The sequence below is a fragment of the Canis lupus genome, chromosome 24 (genome assembly GCF_011100685.1).
Source record: "Canis lupus familiaris isolate Mischka breed German Shepherd chromosome 24, alternate assembly UU_Cfam_GSD_1.0, whole genome shotgun sequence".
Lineage (NCBI taxonomy): Eukaryota > Metazoa > Chordata > Mammalia > Carnivora > Canidae > Canis > Canis lupus.
In genome coordinates this window covers 2,614,694-2,641,280 of record NC_049245.1, presented here as the reverse complement: position 1 = coordinate 2,641,280, position 26,587 = coordinate 2,614,694, and the positions used below count along the sequence as shown (strand labels likewise).

Here is a 26,587-nt window from a genome sequence, read left to right as displayed (position 1 = left end):
ATTTAATGTTCATTAACATTCATCTGTTAATGAACACTTGGATTGTTTCTACCTAAAAGCCAAGTGTTTTTGAAAAGCTTCATGACTCAATCCTATGGATACTTCCAGATACTGAAAATCAGCCTGTGCTTCATGCACAACTCCTTTATCACAAGTTATAATTAACCCTTCTCACAAGAAAGCATACTAAAATGAAGCTGAAGGAGAAAACTATCAAAAAGGAGGACCCAGAATCTTGTTATTTTTTAGGAGTAAATCATTTGCTGCAAACGTTGGTACAAAGCTCCATGACTTAAGACATCAGACATTTATTACTTTTCATGTGTTGGGTATGGCCCAGTGTCAGTTGGTACCACAGGGATAATTTGGCCATATGTCCCTCTTCATCCAGGAGAATAGTTCAACCTGTCACCTGATGCTGGTAGCCGAGTTCCCAGGACAGCAAAAGGGCAAACCCCAGGGCCCAGATGCTTTATAGTATCTGCCTGAGTCACATTTGCTAGTGTCCTGTGGCTAAAGAAAATCACAGACCCCAGCCTAGAGTCAAGAGGTGGAAAAGTCAAGTGGTCCATCTCTTGATAGGGTATGTGGTAGAGTCACATTACAAAAGGCGGGGGGCGGGGGGCGCACACAGGGAAAGGAAGTTCATGGTCATCTTTTGCAAACCACCACAGTACTTTAGGACAAATTCAAATGAAGATAAGCTCAGTGTGAGTCCAAAGGGCAGGAAAGGCTTTGTACAGGTGCTAATGCAGCATCTTGAAAGCTGTCAAGGCTTTGAGTAAGAAGGAGGTGGGCAGAGGTGAGTTAGGTTTGGAGGAAGAGTGCTGGAAGGCTTGCAGATGTAGAGAACATGGAGGGCAAGAAGAGAGGGTAGAACAAAAGGTGTGACTAAGGCTCACTGAACAGGACTCCTTGAAGTGAAGGAAGGTTTAAAATGGTCCCTGAGACATGGCCGAGGGCAGGCCTAGACTATCTGGTTAATGAATCAAGAGTTCATTTTCTATCTTTTGCACACTTGCTGAAGGATAGTATGGTGAGTAATTTCTTTAGGAGAATTAATATGACATGATTAGTTTCATCAAGATTAATTATCCATGAGGTAGGCAAAATTCTGAGGTGGCTCCCAAGTCCTGCCTCCCAGCATACACTCTGTATAATCCCTTTACCTTGAGTGTGGACTGGACTGTACATCTGATGGATTTTCCTCCCACAATTAGTCTATGTTATATAACAGACATGAAAGATTTTGCAAATATGGTAAAGACTCAAATCAGTTGCTTTTGAACTAATCAAAAAAGAATTATCCAGAGTGGGCCTAACCTAAACAGATCAGCCTTTAAAAAGGGTCCTTATGAAGTTAGAAATACAAAGCAGCTGATATATGCCCCTATTTGCCTTGAAAAAGCAAACTGCCATGTTGGGGAGAAGGCCACATGGCAGGAAATGGTTGGCAGAAAATTCAATTGCTAACAACCAGTGAGCTTGGAGAAGACCCAGATTTAGGCAAGATTGCAGACCTGGCCTGCACCTTGATTTCTGCATGGTGAGACTGGGCATAAGACTCCACTTACCTGGGTGGCTCAGCAGGGAATCTGCCCTCACTCCTCCGCTGCCCTTCCCTGCTGCTTGCACACCCGCATTCTCACTCTCTCAAATAAATAAATCTTAAAAAAACAAAACAAAACAAAAAAAAGACTCCACTAACCTAGACCCAGACCTCTGACCCATGAGAACTGTGAGGTAAATTTGTGGTCTGTGCAGAATATGTGGTAATTTGTTATGCAGTCATAGATAATTAATACTATCCAATTGAAGAATTAGCATCAAAGATTATATCTTTGCAAGGATTGTATGAGTAGAAGTCGCTACCTGTAGTGACTCAAGGCAGGCTGAATCAGATATGTTCAGGGTCCAGTGTGGTGCTGGGGTGGCAAAGTGGGTGGCCCGGAAGCTAATGTGTGCTTTTTCTTGCCGTATACCCTCACCATCTGAGCAAGTACATTTTCGACACATGACCACATGCAGGTAAGCAGGGATGGAACATGGTAGACTGGTAGGGACCTAGAAAAGTGTGTGGGGGGGCACATCTGCATTACTTAACAAGCAGTTTTTTTATGTAAGCAGTATATCTCTGCTTCCTTCTCTAATGAATGAAGCAATGTATTGAGGATTTTTTTTACTTCTCTTTGTTTACAATGCATAATGTTGTATATGCACCTTTACAATATCATACAGAATACTTTCACTGCCTGAAAATGCCTTATGCTCTACTTATCTCTCTTTCTCCCTTCCCTCACCCAAACCTCTGGTTACCATTGGTCTATTGTCTCTATAGTTTTACCTTTACTAGAATGTCTTTTTTTTTTTTTTTTTTTTTTTGTTTATGATAGTCACAGAGAGAGAGAGAGGCAGAGACACAGGCAGAGGGAGAAGCAGGCTCCATGCACCGGGAGCCCGACGTGGGATTCGATCCCGGGTCTCCAGGATCGCGCCCTGGGCCAAAGGCAGGCGCCAAACCGCTGCGCCACCCAGGGATCCCTAGAATGTCTTATTTTTGAAATCATTCAGTATGTAGCCTTCTCAAATTGACTTCTTTCCCTAAGCAACATGCCTTTTAAATTCCTTCTTGTCTTTTTTTTTATGGCTTGATAGCTCATTTCCTTTATAGTGCTGAATAATATTTTGTTATCTGGATATACCACAGTTTATTTATCCATTTATCTACTGAAGGACTTCTTCGTGACTTACACATTTTGTCAATGATGAATAAATCTGCTATAGACATTTGTGTACAGGTTTTTGTGTAGACATAATTTTTAAACTCATTTGCGTAAATATCAAGGAGTATAATAGCTAAATTGTGTGGTAAGACTGTGTTTAACTTTGTAAGAAACTGCTAAATTGTCTTCCATGGTGGTTATCCCATTTTGCATTCCCACCAGCAATGAATGAGAATTCCTGTTCCATATCCTTATAAGCCTTTGGTATTGTCAATTTCACTTAACTATTCTAATAGATACACAATGGTATATGTTTTAATTTATAATTTCCTAATGGCATATGATGTTAAGCATGTTTTCATATACTTTATTTACTATTTGTATATCTTCTTTGAGGAAGTACCTGTTCAGTTCTTTTCCCCAGTTTTTAATTGGATTGATTTTTTTATTGAATTTAAAGAATTCTTTACATATTTTGGATACAAGTGCTTTATGAGGGAGATAATGTATTTTGTTCATACTTTCTCCCAGTCTGTGGCTTGTCTTTCCATTCTCTTAATAGTGCCTTTTTCAGTACAGAAGTTTTTTTGTCTTTGTTTTTTGTTTTCTTTCTTCTCTCTCCCAGAGTGGTGGATCCCAGCAATGAGTGCTGTCCCCTCCAGGACTGCAGGGCCTAGCTAGTTGGAGCCCCTGCCACCATCTTGAAGCCCCCAGAAGTTTTTTACTTTAACAAAGTTAAACTTACCAATTTTGTTCTTTCATTGTGCTTATGCTACTGTATCTAGAAACTCACCACAAAATCTGAGGTCACCTAGATTTTCTCCTTTGTTATCTTCTAGAAATATTATGGTTTTGCAGTTTACATTTAGATATGTGCTCCATTCTGAGTTAATTTTTGTAAAAGGCAAAATGTAAATTTCCAGATTCATTGTCTTTTTGCATGTGGATGTCTTATTTGTTCCAATACCATCTGTTGAAAAGATGATCCTTTTTCCATTAAAGAATTGAATAGTTTGGTGGGTCTATTTCTGGGCTTTATATTCTAAGCCATTTATTGTTTACCAGTACCACGCTGTATAGTAACTTTATAGTAAATCTTGAAGTCATGTAGTATCAGTCCTTTTACTTTGCTTTTCTTCAGTACTGTGTTGGCTCCATATAAACTATAGAATTAATCTGTCAGTATCCAGAAAGATAACTTGCTGGGCTTTTGATTGATATTGTATCGAATCCAGAGTTGGGATTCAAAGGGGCACCTGCCTGTCTCAGTCAGTAGAGCATTTAACTCCTGATCTCAGGGTCGAGAGTTTAAGCCCCATATTGGGTGTGGAGCCTACGAGAGAGAGAGGGGGGGGTGGGGAAGGAAGGAAGGAAGGAAGGGAGGAAGGGAGGAAGGAAGGAAGGAAGGAAGGAAGGAAGGAAGGAAGGAAGGAAGGAAGGAAGGAAGGAAGGAGAAAGAGAAAGAGAAAGAACGAGCAAGAGCTGGGAATTCAAGTTGGGAAAAACTGACATCTTAACAATGTTGAGACTTTCTATGCCTGAACATGGAATATCTCTTCATTTATTTTAGTTCTTTGATTTCTTCAATCAGTTTTGTAGTTTTCTTCTTGGAGTTCTTCTACATATATACTGTTAGATTTATTATTCTTAAGTACTTTTCTCTTTTTTTTTGGTGCTAACGTAAATATAGTGTGTTTTTAATTTCAAATTTAAATTGCTCATAAGAAAGCAATGGACTTAAGATAATTTTTTACATTCAATTTAATTAACTTATTCTGTATTATTAGTTTCAGAAGTAGAAGTCATTGATTCATCAGTTGCATACAACACCCAGTGCTCATTACTTCAAGTGCCCTTTTTAGTGTCCATCACCCAGTTAACCCCCACCCACTTCCCTCCAGCAACCCTTAGCTTGTTCTTATAGTTAGGAGTCTCTTATGGTTTGCTTCCCTCTGTTTTAATATTATTTTATTTTTCCTTCCCTTCCCCTAGAAGGAGTGAAATCATGGTATTTGTCTTTCTCTGACTGACTTATTTTGGTTAGCATAATACCTTCTAGTTCCATCCACATTGTCCACATAGTTCCATCCACATTCATATGTGCAAATGGCAAGATTTCATTCTTTTTGATGGCTCAGTAATAGTCATATATATATATATATGTAATAGTCATATATATAATGAATATATGTATATGAATATAATGAATGAATGAATATATATGTATTCATACACACACACGTGTGTGTGTGTGCGCGCGCGTGCATGTGTGTGTATAGTATCTCCCACATCTTCTTTATTCATTCATCTGTCAGTGAACATCTGGGTTCCTTGCATAATTTGGCTATTATGGACATGGCTACTATAGGCTTTGGGGTGCACTTTGAATCACTATGTTTGTATCCTTTGGATAAATACCTAATAGTGCAATTGCTGGGTCATAAGGTAGCTCTTTTTTTTAACTTTTTGAGGACCCTCCATACTGTTTTCCAGAGTGGCTGCCCCAGTTTGCATTCCCACCAACAGTGTAAGAGGGTTCCCCTTTCTCTGCATCCTTGCCAATATCTGTCATTTCCTGACTTATTAATTTTAGCCAATCTGACTGGTGTAAGGTGGTATCTGATTGTGGTTTTGATGTGTATTTCCCTGATACCGAGTGAAGTGGAGCATTTGTTCATGTGTCTATTGGCCATTTGCCATTTGTGTTCTTTGGAAAAATGTCTGTTTATGTCTTCTCATTTCTTGACTGGATTGTTTGTTTTTTGGGTATTGAATTTGATAAGTTCTTTATAGATTTTGTATAAAACCCTTTACCTGATATTTGTAAATATCTTCTTCCTTTCCATATGTTGCCTTTTAGTTTTGTTTCCTTTGCTGAGAAAGTAGTTGACTTTTGCATATTAACCTTATATCCTGCAACATTGCTATAATTATTATTAGCTCCAGGAGTTTTTGTTGTGATTCTATGTTGGGATTTTCAACATAGATAAGAATGTCCTCTGTGAACAAAGACAGTTTTGTTTCTTTCTTCCCAATCTAAATGCCTTTTATTTTCTTTTTTCATTTGCTAGGATTTCTAGTACAACGTTGAATAGGAGTGGTGAGACGAGACATTCTGGCCTTGTTGCTGATCTTATGGGGGGAAAGCATTTAGTTCTTTGACATTAAATATAATGTTCGCCATAGGGTTTTTGTTCTTTATCTGCTGAAGAATATCTGTTCTTTATCAAGTTGAAGAAATTCACCTTTATTTTTGGTTTGCTGAGAGTTTTATCAATGAACAAGTGTTGACTCTTGTTATATGCTTTTTCTGTACCTAATGGTAGAATCATATGATTTTTCTTCTTTACCTTGAGATCTGATGGATTACATTCATTTCTTTTCTTTTTTTTTTTTTTTAAGATTTTTATTTATTTACTCATGAGAGACAGAGAGAGAGGCAGAGACACAGGCAGAGGGAGAAGCAGGCTCCATGCAGGGAGCCTGACATGGGACTCGATCCTCGGTCTCCAGGATCACGCCCTGGACTGAAGGTGGCGCTAAACTGCTGAGCCACCGAGGCTGCCCACATTCATTGATTTTCAAACGTTAAATCAGCCTTCTGTGCTTGGAATAAAATCCAGCTGGTCATGCTGTGTAATTTTTTAATATATTCTTGGATTCAGTTTGCCAATTTTTTTGAGAATTTTTACATCTGTGTTCAAGAGAGATACTGATTTGTAGTTTCCTTTCTTATAATATCTTTATCTAATTTTGGTGTAAGGGTAATGCTAGTTATGAAGTGTTCTTTTGGCTTCTATCCTCTGAAAGAGATTGTAGAGAATTGGTATAATTTCTTCTTTAAATGTTTGGTAGAATTTGCCAGTGAACCAATCTGGCCCTGGTACTTTCTGTTTTGAGAGATAATCAGTGATTAATTCAATTTCTTTAACATGTATAGTTCTATTCAGATTATCTCTTTCTCTTTATGTAAAACTTGGTAGATTGTGTCCTTCTAGGAATTCGTTCATCTGAGTTATCAAATTTGTATAGAATTATTTATACTATTCCTTTATTATGTCTTTAATATACATGGGATCGATAATGATGGTCTGTCATTCATTCATATGTGAATTTTCTTTTCTTTTCTTTTCTTTTCTTTTCTTTTCTTTTCTTTTCTTTTCTTTTCTTTTCTTTTCTTTTCTTTTCTTTTCTTTTCTTTTCTTGGTTAGCCTTGTATTATTGGTTGAATGTGTGTGTTCCCCCCAAATTCATATTTGGAAGCTCCAATGCTACAAGTGACTGTATTTGGAGATTGGCCTGTGAAAAGGTGATTTAGGTTAAAAGAGGTCACAGAAGAGAGGCTTTAATCCAGTAAGGATGGAGCCCTTACAAGAGGAAAAGACACCTGGCTAGAGGTTTATCCATTTTGTTGGCTTTTCTCTTTTCAAAGAAACCGTTTTTGTTTTGTTGATTTCCTCTATTGTTTTCCTGTTTTCAATTTCATTAGTTTCTTTTGTAAATTTTATTATTTCTTTTCTTCTGCTTACTTTGGAAAGTTTGCTCTTCTTTTTTTCTTGTTTTTTAAGGTGAAAGTTTAGATTATTGATTTTAGACTTTTCTTCTTTTCTAATATATATGTTCAGTGCTGTAAATTTCCCTGTAAGCCCTCCTCTTGGTACATCCCACAAATTTTGATAAGTTGTGCTTTCATTTTCACTTGGTCAAAATATAATTTACTTTCTCTTGAAACATCTTCTTTGGCCCATATGTTCTTCAGAAATGTGTATATTTAATGTCCAAATATTTTGAGACATCCTATGTTTCTATTATTGATCTTTGGTTCCATTCCATTCTGGTCTGAAAGTATACTTTCCATGAATTCTGTTCTTTTAACTTCTTTGGGGTTTGTTTTATGGAACAGAATATGGTTTGCCTTGGCAAATGTTCCATGTGAGCTTGAGAAGAATGTATATTTTGCGGTTGTTGGATGGCGTATCCTTTATACATCAATTAGATCAAGTTGACTATGGTGCTTTTCACTTCAGCTATATCCTTGCTGCTTGTTTTACATGCTGGATATGCCAGTTACTGACAGAGATGTGTTGAAGTGTCCACATGGTGGATTTGCCTGTTTCTCCTTGTAGTTCTATCATTTTTATATAGGTATTTTGGTGCCCTGTTGTTAGGTGCATACACATTAAGGATTTTTATGTGATATTCCTAGGAAATTTTTTTTTTATATTTACCCTATTTCATGTTCTCTGAGCTTCCTGGGTCTGTAGTTTGGTATCTGTCATTAACTTTGGAAAATTTTTAGCCATTATTATTTCAAATATTCCTTCTACTCCTTTATCTTCTTATTCTTCTGATATTCCCATTATTTGTATGTTATACCCTTTGTAATTATCTCACAGTGGAATTATAGAACATGATTATTCTTCCTTTTAATTATAGTTCCCTAACTGAAAATCATGTTCTATAATTCCATTTTAATTCAGCCAAAATATTTTGAATGCTTGTTAGGCCCAAAATTCTGTATCGTGCAGTGTGGAGTTGTAGCAATTTAAAATATGACCACAAATTCTTCAACACTCCTCTTGTCAAAAGATGGGGTCTCTGTGCACTTCCCTTGAATCTGAGTGAGCTTATAAACTACTTAACTAAATAGAGGATGGTGGAATTGATGCTTTCTGACTTTGAAAGTTAAGTTATAAAAGGCCATGCAGTTTCTGTCCTGTTTGCTAGACCTTGTTCTGGGAACCCTGAACCAATATGTTAGAAGTCTGACTATTCTGAGGCTGCTGTGCTGAAGAAATTATGTGTAGGTACTCTATAAACTGTGATCCCTGCTGGGCCAGTCCTTCCAGATATTTCCACCAAGGTGCCAAACAGGTAGTGAAGCCTTCTTGGACCCTCCTTACAAATGTATCCACCAGCAAAACATCACTAGCCATCCTCTCTCAATTAACACATGAAATAGAAGAATCACACAGCCAAGGCCTGCATGATTTCTTGATCCACAGAATCATCACATATGATAAAATGGTGGCTGTTTTAAGCTACTAAGTTTTGGGGTAGTTTGTTCAGTCTATAGATAACTAATAAAGGACTTTGTTCATTTTACCTTAAATATTTACCTTGTGCCTGCTTTGTGCCAGATACTAGTTTGCTCATATGGTACTTGTGATCATGCAGGTAAAGGGGAGGAAGATACAATAAACTTACAATCTATGTAAAAAGTATTGTGAGAAAGAATAAGCAGGTTATGTTTATTAAAAAAAAGGCATAAATGCAATTTATATAGGATAATCAGGGAGAGTCTTTCTGGTAAGATGCTATTTGAATAGTGATCGAAAGTAAGTGAATGAGTAAGCCACATTAAGTTGTACTCATACCTTCTCTATCACTTAACCTGCTTTATTCCTTGTCACCTTAATTTTCATCCTGGTATATTTGTTTATCAATTTATATTTCCTTTTTCCCCTTCAATATCTGGGAGATGTATGAGAAATATCTTGAGGAAGAGCATACCAGGTAACAGGAATGAAAAGTAAAAAGGACCTCAAGTGGGAGCATACTTCAAGTGGGAGCATACTTGATGTTTCTAGGAAAGGCACAAAATCCCATGCAGCTGGACCAGAAGAGGTGGGAGGAAGGCAGGACAAGGAGTGAAAAACGTATCAACAGGCCAAATTATGAAGGGTCTTATGAGCTATAGGAAGAACTTTGGATTGTGCTTTAAGGGAGATGAAGAATCATGCTGACTATTTAATGGAAAGTGAACTATTAGGGGAAGGATGGGAATAGGGAGATGTTTGGAGAATATTATAGCGATCCAGGGAGAGATGGTAGTGCTTTGACTGGGGTAATAGCTGTGAGAAGTAGTCAAATTTTGGAGATATATGTGTGTGTGTGTGTGTGTGTGTGTGTGTGTGTGGTGTGTGTTAAAAAAGAAAAAACACATGTAAGATGAGTTTTACCCTAACATTTCTTAAGACTTTATTTTTATAGAATAATTTTAGGTTCACAACAAAAGTGAGAGGTAGATGCAAAGATTTCTCATATATCTTCTGCCACCACATATAGCTGTCTCATTATCAACATCTTGTACCAGAGTGGTATGTTTGTTACAATTGATAGACCTTCACTGATTGATTATGATCACCCAAAATCCATAGTTTCCATTATTAGTTCACTCTTGGTATTGCACATTCTGTGAATTTGGATAATGCATGATGACATGTGTCTATCATTATAGCATCATAAAGAGGATTTCCACTGCACTAAAAATTCTCCATGCTCCTCCAATTCATACTCCTACCCCTGCTCCCTGGTTAGTAACTGCTGATCCTTTCACAGTCTCGATAGTCTTACCTTTTCTAGAATGTCATATTCTTGGAATCATACAGCTTGTAGCCTTTTCAGATTGGCTTCTTTTACTGGGTGGGAAATAGGCCTTTAAGGTTCCTCCATGTCCTTTCTGTGGCTTCATAGCTCATTTTTTTAAAGTGATAAATAATATTCATTACCTGGATATATACTATAGTTTTATATCCATTCTCCTATTGAAGGACATCTTTGTGGCTTCAATGTTTTGGAAATTATGAATAAAACTGATATAGACATCCACATGTAGATTTTTATGTGAATATAGTTTTCAACTCTGGGTATATACTAAGGAGTACAGTTGCTAGACTATATACTAAGACTATGTTTAGCTTTGTAAGAAGCCGCCAAACTGTCTTGCATAGTGGCTTTTGTATTCCCGCTGGCAGTGAATAAGAATTCTTGTTGCTTAAGAGCCTTGTTAGCATTTATTAGTTTTTCTTTTTTGTTTTAGCTATTTCAATAGATCCATAATGATGTATCATGTTGTTTTAATTTGCAGTTCCCTAGTGATATTGAGCATCTTTTCATACATTTACTTATTATATGTGCATCTTCTTTGGTGAGGTGTTTGTTCAGATCTTTTGCCCATTTTTAATTGAGTTGTTCATTTTCTCATTGTCCATTTTTAAGAGCTCTTTGTATATTTTGGATTTAAGTCCTTTATCAGATGTGTCTTTTGTGAATATTTTCTCCAAATCTGTGCTTGTCTTCTCATTCTCTTGATATTACCTTTCTGCAGAGCATAAGTTTTTGCTTATGATGAGATCTAGCTTATCAATTATTTCTTTCATGGATCATGACTTCGGTGTTGTATCCAAAAGGTCATAGCCATAACCCAAGATCATCTAGGTTTTCTCCTATGTTCTCTTTCAGAAATTTTATTATTTTGTGTTTTATATTTAGGACTGGGATCCATTTTGAGCTAATTTTTATGAAGGATATAAGGTATGTTTCTAGATTCATTTTATTTATTTTTTGCTTATGGATGTTGTTTTAGCACCATTTGTTGAAAAGTTAACATATTTTTAAGTGTACCATACAGTATTGTTGACTGTACACACAATGTTGTATAACATATCTCTAGAACTTTTCCATCTTGAAGAACTGAAACTTTATGCTCATTGAACAGCAAGCCCCACTGACCTCTCCCCCAGCCCCTGAAGCCACCATTCTACTTTCTGCTTCTGAATTTGACTACCTTAGATATCTTATATAAGTGGATTCTTATATATATCTTATATAAGAAATCTGATAGGATTTCTTTCTTTTAATGACTGAATAATATTCCATTCTGTATGCATACTAGATTTTCTTCATGCACTCACCTGTCTAGGACGCTTAGTTTTTTTCTACCTCTTGGCTATTGCGAATAATGCTGCAATAAACATGGGAATGATGATCTCTCTCTGAGATCCTGATTTCAGTTCTTTTGGATAAATACCCAGAAGTGAGATTGCTGGATCATAATGTTCTATTTTTAGTTTTTTTAAGGAACTTCCATACTGTTTTCCATAGTTGCAGCAACATTTTATACTCCTATCAAAAGTGTACAAGGACCTAGTTTCTCTATGTCCTCACCAACACTTATTATTTTCTGTTTGTTCCCCATCCCCAACAAATAATGGACATTCTAACAAGCACTGAAGTGATATCTCATTGTGCTTGATTTGCAATTCCCTAATAATAAGTGATGTTGAACATCCTTTCATATATCTCTTGGTTATTTGCATGTCTTCTTTTGAGAAATATCTATTCAGATTTTTTGCCCATTTTTTAAGGGGGTTGTTTGTTTTTTGCAGTTGAGTTGTAGGAGTTCCTTATATAGTTTTGAATATTAATCCCTTATCATATATGTTTTGCAGATATTTTCTCCCATTCCATAGGATACTTTTTCACTCAGTTGGCTGTTTCCTTTGCCATGTAAAAACTTTTTAGTTTTACATATTCCTGCTTGTCTGTTTTTGTTTTTGGTGTCATACCCAAGAAATAATTGCTAAGACGAATGTTAGGAAGCTGTTATATGTTTACTTCTGGGAGCTTTACAGTTTCAGGTGTTATGTTTACATTTCAATATATTTTGAATTGACTTTTGTGTGTGGTATAAGATAAGGGTCCAATTTCATCCTTGCTTGTGGATGTCCAGTTATCCCATCACCATTTGTTGAAACTATCTTTTCCCCATTGTATATTCTTGACCAAAGATGAATTGACTCCATCTGTGTGGATTTGTTTCTGGGCTCTTTGTTCTATTCCATTTGGTTATATGTCTGTGTTTCTGCCGGTACCATACAATTTTGATTACTGTAGCTTTGTAATATGCTTTGAAATCAGGAAGTGAGAGTCCTCTGGCTTTTTTCTTTTTCCTCTGTATATTTTGGCTAGTCAGTGTCCTTTGTAGTTCCGTATGAATTAGGATTGTTTTTTCTATCTCTGTAAAAAAATGCCTTAGGATTTTGATAAGGGTTGTATTGAATCTATAGATCATTTTGGGTAGTATTAACAATATTAAGTCTTCCAACCCATGAGCATGAGATGTCTTTCCATTTATTTGTGTTTTCTTTAATTTCTTTCAATAGTGTTTTGTAGTTTTCAGTGCATGGGTCTTTTGCCTCTTTGGTTATGTTTATTTCTAAGTATTTTATCTTTTTGATTTCTGTTGTCAGTGGGGTCTATTTAATTTCCTTTTTGAGTTATGTGTTATATAAAAAGTGAGATTGATTTTTATATGTTGTTTTTGTATTCTGCAACTTTACTGAGTCATCAGAGTATAAATGCATTTTTAAATCATATACCCCGAAACCATTAAGGAGTGATTATAATTAGGAAAACAGCCCAAGCTTGACTCCATATTCGAGATCAGGAAGATCAGAAGGAACCATCAAAGGAGTCTAAGATAGGCTGCATGAAGAAGGAGAATTGAGAAGTTGTGCTGTAGATGCCAAGTGGAGTGTTTCAAGTCGGATTTAGAAAGATTGAGTAACCTTCCCCGTCACAAAGCTAGTTAGAGATACAGCTAGTATCCATACTGATAGATGCCAGAATTCATGCTCTTAATTTCTGTACTGTCACCCACATTGCAATCATAATGCCTATGGTATCATCAACTCTGTGCCAGGCAGCATTAGAACAGCTTTGTAATAACCCATTTATTCCTGTTATCATCACCATTTTACAGAGAAGGAAACAAACAGAGGTTGTGTTCAGTCACACTGCAGCTCAGTGAACTTTGAACTCAGCTGCCTACTTCCATAGTCTGCAGTCCTAACTGGTACCCTGGACTGTTTCCCAGTAATCCTCTCCTGCTTAAATAACTGGAGTGTCATCAAGGATAATATTTCATAAGGTTGAATAAAAAAGTTCAGGGAGCAAATTATTTTTTTAAAGATTTTATTTATTTATTCATGAGAGAGAGAGAGAGAGAGGCAGAGACACAGGCAGAGAGAGACGCAGGCTCCATGCGGGGAGCCCAACGTAGGACCCGATCCCGAGACTCCAGGATCGTGCCCTGGACCAAAGGCAGGCGCCAAACCGCTGAGCCACACAGGGATCCCCTCAGGGAGCAAATTAAATTCTTTAATTAGAAAAAGAAAACTAAGCTATGGCAATTTGACCTTTTACTCTGTCCATACTGATTTTTGTGCCTTCCAGTCTCAAATAAGCTAATGAAATGCTGTGCCCTTCTTCATACTTGAACAAAGTACTTGCAGAGTTGCTGTGTTCTTCCCCACCCCACCTCCCCTCCCCCTGCCCCAGAGCAGGACTGAAAGCAAAATGTAATGCTCTATTTTAGGTTAAGTAACATGAAAGCTTTAGTTTCTCAAGGTCGCAAAGATGTGATCACATAGATTGAATATCATCCAATGATATTAATTTAGCCCCTCTTCAAAGTTAGACACAGGAAGGAAGTTCTTGTATCAGAGAAAGATTTGCTACTGGAAATCACATTGTCAGGAATCAGATGTTATAACTGTTCCTTTAGAATTTACCCTCAATTCACTTTAAGAGGAGCTGGAAACATATTGCTTCAGATGTAATGATGCCTTCAGATACCTTTTCTCACTTTTTTTTTTTCTTCACTACTGTCATTTGTTTTTCTTGGGCATGATCTCTCACCCTCAGTGCAGGTGGCCCCCTGAGCTATTTCTTGCCACCCCCACAGATTCTGGCCTTTGTTCCCAAAGTAAGGTTGTGCTTTACACTTCTGGAAAAATAACCCGGTGCCAGCAGGTGGGGCCATCGGTGTATCTTCTTCATGTTATACTTGACACATCATTCCCCAGTTTTGCCTTTTCTTCTTCAGTTTTGCAAAAGGTAAATTTCTCTTGTTACAGCTAACTTATTTTTATCTGAAATATCTGAGACTTTCCTTATCTCTACTTTGGTTAAAACTTAAAAAGTCCAGAATCAGGTTTCCAAGATGGCAGTAGTTCTGAGACATGATTATTAGCAAAATAGACAGTAATCACAATCATTGTTACCTGGTGTCTGTGCAAGAGATTTAAAAAACAAGCAAACAAACAAACAAACAACAAAAAAAAAAACCCCACAACTCCGTTGACCATTTTGCACCTGATTCCTCAGCTTTTGCAAGCCATCCCACCCTAGCTGCTGGCCTGGGTCAGAAGAGGTGAGTGACCTGTAGCAAAGACAGGCTTGGGGAATACTGAGAAGCCCTTGTGAAGGTTACAGCCTGAAGGACTTCTTTAAACATTTTTTGCAAGACAGGTCTACCAGTGAATATTCCATCAATTTTTGTTTGATTACTTATTCCATTTCTTAAATGCTCACGTATATATTTATGTTTTCATTCATCTCAAGTCAATTTGCAAATGTATACTATACTAGAAATAGATCCATTTTCTAAGTTCTCAAATGTGTGGGTCTATTTTATATTTTAGAATTTCTACCATGTCAATAATTATGCTCCTTTTCTCATTCATAAGTTTATGTCTGCCCTATTTTTTTTTAAATCAGTCAACCCTGCATGAGATGTCTATTTTATTAATTTCTTCAAATCAGATTTGATCCCACCTATTGCTTTTTAAAAATCTTATTAATTTCTATTATTATCTTCATTATTCCTTTATTTCTTTCCTTGGAATTTATTATGTGGTTCTTTTTCTAAGGCATTAAGCTTCCGCCTAAGTACTGCTTGATTTGTACCCCACTGGTTTTGACAAGTAACACTATCAATGTCATTCAGTTTTAAATATTTTAATGTAATTATCTAAATGTTTCTAAATAAGTATTAAACTTTCTTCTTTAACATAGGCATTATTGAGAAGTGATTTTTTTTTTTAAGTTCTTAAACATTGGCGGAAAGAGGCATTATCTTTTTATTTTAGAGATCCAGTTTTATCACAGTCTTGGCAGAGAATGTGCTCTGAACAGCATCTGCTCTTTGGCCTTTGTTGATTGGCCATAGTAATGGTCAGTTTTTATAAACACTCCTGTGTGCTTGTAAAGAATGTCTATCCAATTTTTTGTGAGGTGTAGAGTTCTGTATGTTTCCGTTAGCTCAAACTTATTAATTACATAGTTCTAATCTGTGTATTCACTAATTTTTGATCTATGAGTTACTGACCTTTAAAAATCTACTGTTAACCTATTTTTACATTCTTCCTGGATAATATAAGTACCTTAAACACTGTACCCCCTTTACTCCCTGTGTGTCTATTTTCTTTTGTTTCTTTTGGTTTTTAATAACTGTCTTATTTTTCTCAAATCTCTAGTAATTTTTGAATAGCTATTATATGGGAGCATTTTCAGAGTGATTTCAGACCTAGGAAGTTCTCTGAAGAAGATTTACCTATGCTTCTGGCAGGTGTCTGGAGCAGAAGCAATCTTGGATTCTTTCATCCAGGTATGAGGATTTTGATGGCTTGGAACCAGACTTTGGTCCCCTTGATTACCAAACTATTCTGTTTCACCCTTATCTGCAAAAAGTAGCCCTTTAAGGTTCCAGTTCAAAGTGTGGATGACTTATTAGGGTTCCCTTCTTTAGTAGACCTGAACATCAGTTTTTATTCTCCCAACTCTGTGAAGTTGTCTGAGCTCTGCTTAGCTTCTCAGGCTCTCAGCCCCCTCTTCTGGAATTGACACATGCTCTTCAAAGAAAAGTGGCCCCACATATTAGGTTCATTTCTTTGAATTTCCTTTTTCTATATTTTGATCTTGTAATTCTTCATTACCTCTCTAATGCTATCAAGGAGATTTTTCAAATATGTTTTTGTTCTTAGTGCAAGGCTTCACGTTCATTACCTAGGATGCCATTAGGAGAAGCTGAAGTCCTTGTCATATGCACTTTTAAAAATAAATTTTAGGGATCCCTGGGTGGCGCAGTGGTTTAGCGCCTGCCTTTGGCCCAGGGCGCGATCCTGGAGACCCAGGATCGAATCCCACGTCGGGTTCTATCAAGAAGTGGTATCAGCACTGGAAGCTTGCCCTGTGTGCCCTCTCCCTTCTCCCTCATCATCACTTTCACTGACTGCTGCTTCCTTTCTGAAGACCAAGGAAACCAGATATCACTGGGCCCCTTTTGGTTTTTTTCTTTTTAAGATATTTATTTATTTGACAGTGAGAGAGAAAAAACACAAGTGGGGGAGTGGGAAAGACAAGGGGAGAAGCAGGCCCCTCACTGAGTAGGGAGCTCGATGCAGAGCTCGATCTGAACTGAAGGCGGACACTTAACCCAACTGAGCCACCCAGGCACCCCATCATTGGGTCCCTTTTAATTATAAAATGCATAGTTTTGGTCAAGGCCTTCCTAATTTGGGTTGCCTTTTCCCTTTTAAATCTGTTACTTGGAAGGTTTTCTTCCCTTCCATTTTATCTTTCTTCCCTGTATGAGTCCTCTCAAGTCTTCTAACAATTTGTCTTTTTAGAATGCACACAATACTTTCTTGTTTTCCTGTATGCGGTTACTAGAGAGGCTTCTAAATTCATGACTGTCTTTTGACATGTAGAATATGCTATTTCAGAATGTTGTTCTGTTTTATACCCATTTACAAAAAAATCATCCAGAATATGAACCTGTTTCTTTACTTTTATTTCTCCTGTCAGGCAAATGCTCTCTCTAGTCCCCTTTCTTTAACTACGGATGATCACAAGAAATAAATCAGGAATGCACTTATTTGGTTTAGAGTTTTCTCTTGCTCTCTGCCTGCTGTAGACATGTTTGAAATCACAGAAGGCATGGCAGAGCCATGACCTCTTGTGGTTATCATCTTAGATCTCCTTTTAGCTGGTATTACAATTGACTAACTGAACTTGACTTCTAGTTCTCACCACTGTATCAGATTAGTGTTCTTCAGCTCTAGCACCTCATACAGTGGCTGCCACATGTTGGCATTTGATACTTAATTAGTTAAAGGCAATGTGACATGGTGGTTCTAGAAGTCAAGATGCAGGGACATCATGAGATGAAACAAATGGCCAACTTGTTTTTCTTTTTTTTTTTATTAATTAATTAATTAATTTTTTGTTTTGTTTTGTTTTTGTTTTCTTAAGTTAGAAACGAACTTGTCTTCTGTCTTTCTTACTTCTGATTATTGGCAATTTGATAAATTCATTTCCTAGCATCAAAGAGTCAGAATCATGACAAAGGGGACATTTCATTTTACTTAACATTTTTCATTGAAAAGTGTTGGATAAAAAAAAAAAAGTGTTGGATATGATGCACTCACTGTAAGTATAGTTTGTACTTAACATCAGTATATAAGGTCACTGCAGAGCCCCAGAATTCTGGGAGTTCAACAAGGAAATCATCATCAAAATAGGTACGACCAGAAGTTTTTCTAAAAAATGGGATACTTTCCAGAAAAAAGATATGGGTATACCTCATTTTATTGTGCTTCACTTTATTGCACTTCTGCATTTTTTACAAATTGAAAGATTAAGACTTCAGTGGGAAGTACCTGCAGATGTGGTAGAAACAGCAAGAGAACTAGAATTAGAAGTGGGGCCTGGAGATGGGGCTGACTTGCTGCCATCTCATGAGAAAACTTGAACGGATGAGAAGTTGCTTCTTATAGATGAGCAAGAGTAGTTTCTTGAGATGGAATCTGCCCCTGGTGAAGATGCTGTGAAGGTTGCTGAAATGACAACAGAGGATTTAGAATAGTACATAAACTTAGTTGATAAAGCAGTGACAGGCTTGAGAAGATTGACTCCAGATATGAGATAGGTTCTCCTGTGGGTGAAATGCTATCAAACAGCATTGCCTACTACAGAGAAATTTTTCATGAAAGGAGAGTCAATTAACACATCAAACTTCATTGTTTTATTTTAAGAAATTGCCACAGCCACCCCAGCCTTCAGCAGCCACCACCCCAGTCAGTCAGCAGCCATCAACATAAAGGTGAGACCGTCCGCCAGCATTAAAGATTATGATTCACTGAAAGCTCCAATGTTGGTTAGCAGTTTTTAGCCATATTTTTTAATTAAGTTATTTACATTGCCTTTTTAGACATAATGCTATTGCACACTTAATAGACTACAGTATAGTATAAAGATAACTTTTATATGTACTGGAAAATGAGAATATTCATTTGACTCACTTTATCCTGTTATTTGCTTTATTGCAATAGTCCCTTTGTTATGATGGCCCAGTACCGAACCCACAATATCTCTGAGGTTTGCCTGTAATCACGGCTGAAAAGTTATCATAAAGGAAAATCATAGACTAATCAGCTGTGGGAATCTCTCTGAAGCAAGCACATGTGAGCAGCTAGAACAGGGTCAGCCTCCAGCCCAGGAAGAGAAAGGCTCAAGGCAGAACCGGGTAGTTTGATTTCCAGTACAGATGTGGGGAGAGGCAATGAGTCCAGGGGACAACAACTTGGGAGGTGTCCCTTGGAGTGGGACAGTGGTGTTTTATCACACTTCACTTGGCCTACCTGAAATCCTTTTATTTTGTTAGAGTGTGGCTTAAGGTTGTTCTACGAATTTGATATGCTAATATTTATAATAATAGTGATAATTTCTATTACGTTTGAGCGCCATGCCAGCCACCCTATAGACATTATGTCATTCATGACAGCAGTCCTATGCAGTAGACGTGCCATTACCTGCATTTTACTGATAAGGGGACCCAGAATCTCTGCAGGGACTGCGTTCCACGAGACGCCTTCTCCTACACTCTGGAAGGGCAGGTGAGCCAGGCTGGCTTTCTACTTTTATGGCTCCAGAGCTCCCTCTTCTGTGGTTCTCCCATAATGTTTCTAAGTGTGGCTTCTTACTTTCTTGGATCTCTTGCCTCTTTCCCCTATTCCACTTTAAGTGGAAAGATTCCTTCTTTCTTATTGTCTCAGTTCAGCTCAATTTAGGACTCGCTTCCAGCATTTTCTTCTCAGGGCTGAACTCCGCTGAGAGGGCACTTAGACTAGTAAGGTCCTAGAGTCACAGGGCCTGCACTGCTGCTGCTGATCCTGCCCCCACGGCAGCCTTTGTGTTCTCATCCTTGAAATGGACCTGCAGACCCCCTTTCAGATGGGCTGCTGTCCTTCCAGTGAGAGAACCACCTGCTGATGTGGAGGTTCTCATGTTCTAGGGAACATCTTGTGTCCCTTCACTGTCCCCCCACTTGCTTCTGCACAGTCGCAGATGTCATGGTTTGGATTGCTATCAGGAGTTAGTCACACTCCCTCATATTTTGTCATCTAATGGTTTGCTCTCCTAATTATTCTCTTTCATTTTATAAGGGAATTCTGAAAAGTTTTTTTAAAAGACCATGCTGTACTATTTTCTTTTTACCATTTGATATTTCAGTAAATTACAACAAATGGAGTGGTAAGATACCATGCCGCAGCTCTCTGGTAGCCAAACAAAAGATGGAGGCTGGGGGGGAAGAGGAGAGAAGGGAAGGAGAGAAGGGGAGGAGAGAAAGACAGATGAGGGAGGCTAGTGAGAGAATGTAGCAGACCTACACCTGTTCCAGGGAGGGAACAACAGTCAGGCCAAATCCTGCTAGGAATGTAGCAAAACTAGACCTCAGAGACCGAGGTCCTTTCCATTTCCTTGCTCTGTTACCCCCAGTGCTAGCCTCATCCTAAGGTCAGGAGCAAGATGGCTGCAGCAGTGCTATTATGGACTGAATTGTGTCCCCTCAAAAGTCATGCCAAAGCCCTCACCCCCAATTTGATGATATTTAGAGACAGGATCTTTAGGAGGTGTTAGAGTTAGATGGAGTCATGAGGGTAGGGTCCTCATGATGGGAGTAGTGCCCTTATAAGAAGTGACATGAGAGAACTTCCTTTCTGTCTCTACCATGCGAGGACACAGTAGGAAGGCTTCTCTACAAGCCACGAAGAGGATCCTCACCAGGAACCAAGTCAAACAATATCTTGATCTTGGACTTCCTACCCTCCAGAGTTGTGAAAAACAAGTTATTTAAGCCACCTAGTCTGTGGTATTTTGTTGTAGAAGCCCAAGCTGATGAATACAAACAGCGAAGAACCTCATCTCAACACCACAAAGATAGATAGCAAAGATAGAAAGACATTCACTCTTCTTGAGTCTCTTTATTAGGAGCAAGGAAACCCTTCAGTAAATAGACTTCCTCTAACATCTCATTGACTAAAATTCATTGTATGCCCATTCCTAAACCAGTCATTAGTAAGGATTATTATAATGATCTGAGATGGGAGGAAACCTTTACTGTAAGGGGCCAGATAATAAATATTTCAGGCTTTGCTTCTCCTCTTCCCTTCTCCTTTCCCTCACCCTCCCTCTTTTTAAATCTTAGCTCAAGGGTTGTACAAAAGCAGGCTGTGGCTGGATTCCGTCACCCTTGGCTTAGACTAATTGTGATTTACTTCTGAATGAGGGTTACTTGAAGGGGAGGTTGATTCCTGAACAAAATTGTCTTTCTGTAAAAGGAAAGAAGGGATCTGGACATTGAATAGGCAACCACAGTGTTGCTACACTTGGTAAAAATAAGTTTGTGGATGCAGGAAATAGGCAAAGGAGCTGTGTCCAAGAGACAGAACTCAAATTTTTTATAATGAGTATTTTGTAATTAGTAAAATAATTAAGCTGAAGACAAGCCCCAAAATTATCTTTTGGAAAACTTCTAAAATTAGATTGTGTGAAGTTACACAATTCTATGAGTACATTAGTAAAAGCCATTAGTAAATACTTTAAATATTTGAGTTTTATGGTATGTGAATTATATCACAGTGAAGCTGGTTTTTTCAAAATCTTCCAAATTCCAGAACAAAGACATGTCTTGCAGCTCTGTGGTGTTTGCCCTGTGGAGGCGAGGGCACGTTTGGTTGTATGGCTGGTTTTAGAGCTTTCACTGGTGGCCTTAGAAATCTTCCTATAGTGGGGATGCTTTTGATGACCACTTTTTGGACATATGTATTAAATATCCTTCATGCTATAGAAAATATTTTATATTTTATAATCAAATGCTTAGCATGCTTGTAATAAAGATAAAACTGATGCAGGGGTGCATGGGTGGTGCAGTTGGTTAAGCAACCGACCCTTGGTTTCGGCTCAGATCTTGATCTCAGGGTCCTGAGATGGAGCCCTGCACTCAGCACAGACTACTTGAGCACAGACTACTTGGGATTCTTTCCCTCTTCCTCTCTCTTCCCCTCTGCCCTTCACCCCAAATAGAATCTTTAAAAAAATAAAACTGATGCAGAAGCAAGAAATTACTGAATATTTTTGTCCTTGCCTCTTTTAAACTTTATTTACTCTTTGTGTCCATTAGGACTCTTTCTGTTGTATTTACCTATGTTAAACTCTTAAGTTAAAGAGAACTCTGCTGCTGTACAGCAAGAAGTCCAGTGGTAGATGGTCTGCAGGCTGGTTTCACCAGGGCACAGATGATGCCACTCCTCTCCTTTTCTTGGTTCAGTTTCTCCTGGATTGGCTCAGTTCTCAGGCCCAGCATCCTGGTGGCCTTTGTCTTGACATGCTGAGCAGTCTTTCATTGGCTCTGATCTCGTCATTGGCCCTTCCCCCCTCCACAGTCACTGTAACAAGGAGAGAGCACCACTGGCTTGCACCTGGACCCCATGCTTCACCCTGAGCCCCATCCAAGTGGGTGGGCTAGGATGGGGGAGTGGTTGTTCATTAGAGCAAAATGGCAGTGTTACAGGCAGGCTGTTGGGTGGCAAATCTTCACACTTTCCTTCTCTCCATCCCTGACTTCACTTCTGCATTTGGTTGCCTATTTTATTCCTCCTCCTTCAGTGTCTTATGGCTCATCTTTCCTTTTATTCTCTTTAACTTATATTTTTTATAGGCTTCTGGAAAAACAAAATGCATTTTAAGGTAGGATTTAAAAAAGAATATTGAGCCTGATAGCTGAGTGGGACAGCTTCCCTTCAGTGATGGCTTTTATTAAGGAATGTATGCGGACAAGACAAGTAGATGAGACAAGGAAAAAAACCAAAAAGTTAAGCAAAAAGTGAGACTTTGATAAGTTTGCTTGTACTCTTATACTTGATCTCACCATTTTGAGCCCTAGTTGGGAAACTGACACTATTGCCTTAACCCTACAGGAGAGATGCAAGGAGCAGTTCTGAATCCTCTTGTCTTTTGTGGCTTTCAACTAGTTGTCAAACATTTTTTTTTTAATTTTCCTTTTTCAGTGTAAATTTATTTTAATTTGCTTGTCCTTTTGATGGACAGGGTCTGTGTTTGAGTCTGCTGCTTAAAACAATTCTGTTTGGTTTTTTTATTGCAGTGACTCTCAGATATATTTCAGTAGAATTATTCTGCAGTTGAATAAAATGATCTTTTCCAAGTTGGTAGGAGAATGAATCTTTGTAATTTTGGGAACTTCCTCAAAATCATTTCACTAAAACTTTGGTACCAGCTACTGCCTGCCTGCTTGAAGATAAAATGCAGGCATGTGAGTAGCTGATGAATAATAATGAACCATGTGGGAACAGCTGATCTTGTTAGCTTTGACAGATTGTATTTTTAATCATGGGTCTATGTGCTCATGGTTTGATTTTGATATCACATACACATATATTCATACATGTATATGAATACATAACGTATATGATGAAATGAAATACATCTGTATTTCATGCTGTTTTGCAAAAAAAAAAAAGTTCTGTGAATTCTGGTGTTCTATCACCTTAAACACTGGAAAGCACTACTTTCCAGGGCAATTGAATCCCTGAAAGAATTTCCGGGATGGAATCATGTGACTGATGATCCTTACTGATCAACTGTGTTAATGTATTAAAAGGACATGCTCTGGACACAGTGGGTTTGGAACATTATTACATCTGTAATCATAAGCACGTTTGGAATTGATTCCTACTGTTTTTGAAAAGTGCACTTAGCAGGAATCAGGGATGTGCTTGCCTGACCGCCCTGAACTCTGACACAGAGGAGACAGGCCTTTTCACCTGGTTGCCAGGCTCTACCCAGGAAGGCCAGCTCGCTTTCCCTGTTTTCTTGCATGCATCCTGCCTCTCCTCCACTGTTAACCCATTTATTCATTCATAAGGATGAGTCAACATCTTCCACATTCTTGTTTCTCACTTCCTCTTTTGGTCTTTGGCTTCCTCTGAGCAGCTTCTTGTGAATGCACATTTGACTAGTAAATTGATTCAGCTTCTTCATTGTGCTACAGTAGTGACCCTGTGAAGGGCCAGCAGCACGCCAGCACAATCTTTTCAGGACTCCTCCATTTAACTTTCACCATCCTTGCACAGTAGAAGTGTTAATCACAGTAGAAGTGTTAATAGCCAAGGCCTTAGTGGATCTTTGGCAGGTGCCCTCCCTGGGGAGCTGCCACTCCCATGTCAGTCATTGTGGAGGTGGGCCCAGAACTTGGAGTCAGAATCCAGAGACGGAACTGGCCTGCTTGTCTGAGCTCCCCCTCAGTAGGGGTGACTGCACAGGACCCCATTCCTATTCGTCACTTACTGGCCTCCAAGGAGACTTAACTATGCCACGGAGGTGGAATATTAATTTATTACAGGGTTTGAACCTGGCAAGAGCCCTCCATAAGCCCATTTAACCACCCCATGGTGCCCTCTGATTTCCCTTCTCCCTGGATCCCCTTACATGCTATAACCCTTGCCGGCCCAATCTAAGGCTCCTTACCTCCCTTCTTATACACAGATGCACACACATGTACCAAGACAGGCAGACATGTAACAGCTCAGCAAAAGTCTGCTGCTTGGTTTTATGGTCCTCTATCAGTCACTAAGCCCCAATGAAGATGGTTCTGCCCTGACAATATCAGATGCCCTTTTACCAAAAAGCACCCCTTCGAGTTTAATTATAGAACTGATTATGATGATGCCTAATAAGCAAAAGTTTATTGTGTTCATAGTATTTTTCAAACTTTTCCAAAATGCAGGGCCTGATTGTATTCCACTTTTTTCTTTTCTTTTTTTTTTAATTTTTTATTATTTTTTTTATTTATGATAGTCACACAGAGAGAGAGAGAGAGAGAGGCAGAGACATAGGCAGAGGGAGAAGCAGGCTCCATGCACTGGGAGCCTGACGTGGGATTCGATCCCGGTCTCCAGGATCGCGCCCTGGGCCAAAGGCAGGCGCTAAACCGCTGCGCCACCCAGGGATCCCTTATTCCACTTTTTTCTAAAGATTTTATTTATTTATTTATTTATTTATTTATTTATTTATTTATTTATTTATTTATTTATTTATTTAAGAGCGAGCACACAAGAAAGCACAAGTGGGAAAAGCAGCAGAGGGAGGGAGAAGCAGGCTCCCCACTAAGCAGGGAACCTGATGTGGGGCTTGATCCCAGGACCCTGGGATCATGACATGAGCCAAAGACAGACATTAACCGACCGAGCCACCCAGGTACCCCGTGTATTCCATTTTTGAAAAGGCATAAAGTTAAAAAAAAAGAAAAAGAAAAAAAGAAAAGGCATAAAGTTGCATGATAATAAGATTTACCCTCCATGATCTTTTCTGCAGCAGATATTCAAAGCCAGGTAGCTTTAGGGAACCAGTTCCATAAATCCACTGTGTGGGCTCAGGACCCAAATGACAGCATCCTTCTGGTAACATGTCATTGGTGATTTAAAAGAAACCTTGGGAGCAAGAGTAAATGTTGCGAGTCTGGTAAGGATTTTTATCAACCAGAGTGTTAAGTTTGGGATCCATAGATTAGCAAGGAGAAAATGGACTGGAACACTTATGCATTTCACAGAGGATATCTGCAGGCATAAGTACTGATTCTGGGCTATTTAAAACTCCTCCTAAGTTCAGGCTGCTTATCTCTCTTTAAGGGCAGAGAAAACACCCATTACAAATTCTCTCAGGCTGTCCAGTGCCTCATTAAGGAACTTGGGGCGGGGCGGGGGGTGGGGAGGTGGCATGAGAGAGGGAGTAGTTCTGCGAATTAAAGTGGAATAGAATGATGAGGTCTGTTTTGAGGCCAAAGTGGGGGAAAAGGCAAGGGTTTTGCTTGTGCGCCTCTGCTACAATACAGAGGACCTTAACACAGACAGACGGTACCCTACAAAGTGTAGCCCATAATTCAAGCTGTCAGCTTAATCACACTGTTTCCAGGTAAAGAGAAGGAGCCCTTGTTTCCTGGGTAAAGAGAAGGAGCGTTGTTTGCTGACCCCTGGTCCTCAGCCTGCAGCGGACTGCCCCACTCTGTTGGCCTTTGTGTCACTGTCCCCTCCTTCCCTCCTTTTTGGCATTGTGCTCCCTTCAAGTGGCCCCCTGGAAGGGACCACCCAGGGGGCTGTACAATGCTCCCCACCCCCACCCCCACCCCGAGGTAGCCACCAAAACATAGGTTTTGTAAGACAGCCCGTTAAAAGAAAAATACTGTTTAACTATGTATGTGTTTGTCCTTTCTACAACTGTTTTGTGTGGCCAACAAAACCCCGTATACAGACTTCACTGTGGCCGCACATACAGCTGTTCAAGCCATCAGGTGTCAGGCTTGAGATAGTTGCTTCCAGTTTATTTTCCCAGGGTACTTATTCTTGATGCAGTTTATATTTACACATTTGGATTTATGGTCAGGATATTTGATATCAAAGCAAACAAATTGCACTGGCTTTATGAAACTCTTATCTGTAGTCTTTGGAGTTGGTGGCTTGGCATTGCTCTTGGATGAAATTTGTCTGTAATGCTACTTAACAAAAGCTAGCAGCCGGGAATTCGGTTCTCAATAGCCATTTACACCTCTGTAAAAGGATTAGCTCTGGCCAATTGTTACACTGTTTAAATCTTAATTTGCATCTTTATGGAGGTAGAGATTCTAGAGACCTCGCTGGTTCTCTGTTGTATTTGTATACCTATGGGTGGGAGGTCACTGGAGGTTTTCTCTTATTGGTGAAGGTGCTAAATTGCTTCAGGGTGACCAGTAAGCTACACAAATTGAATTAGCGTCCAGGGTTGGGTTTTGACTGACAACAGTCGGCTTTGATTCGTTAGTTATATTTTGTAGCAGTTGTGGTCTGAGTGTTTGGTACATGAATGCACACTCTGTTAGTTCTGTTCAAACTTAAGAATCCTTAAGG

The 26,587-nt window shown here is 38.7% G+C and overlaps 1 protein-coding gene across 8 annotated transcripts in view; it reads left to right on the top strand.

Annotated features, from left to right (window-relative positions):
- Positions 1-26,587, top strand: part of KIZ (kizuna centrosomal protein) — a 131,852-nt gene that overhangs the window by 49,791 nt on the left and 55,474 nt on the right. For 7 of the 8 annotated variants that reach the window (XR_005377470.1, XM_038571427.1, XM_038571426.1 and 4 more), the window contains one exon: positions 2,394-2,570. The exons of the other annotated variant lie outside the window; for it this stretch is intronic. Coding sequence is in view for 6 of the 7 variants with exons in the window: in XM_038571427.1 (XP_038427355.1) it covers positions 2,394-2,570 (177 nt within the window). In the remaining variant the exon portion in view is untranslated. The remainder of the gene's footprint in view (positions 1-2,393; positions 2,571-26,587) is intronic. 8 annotated transcript variants of the gene reach the window in all.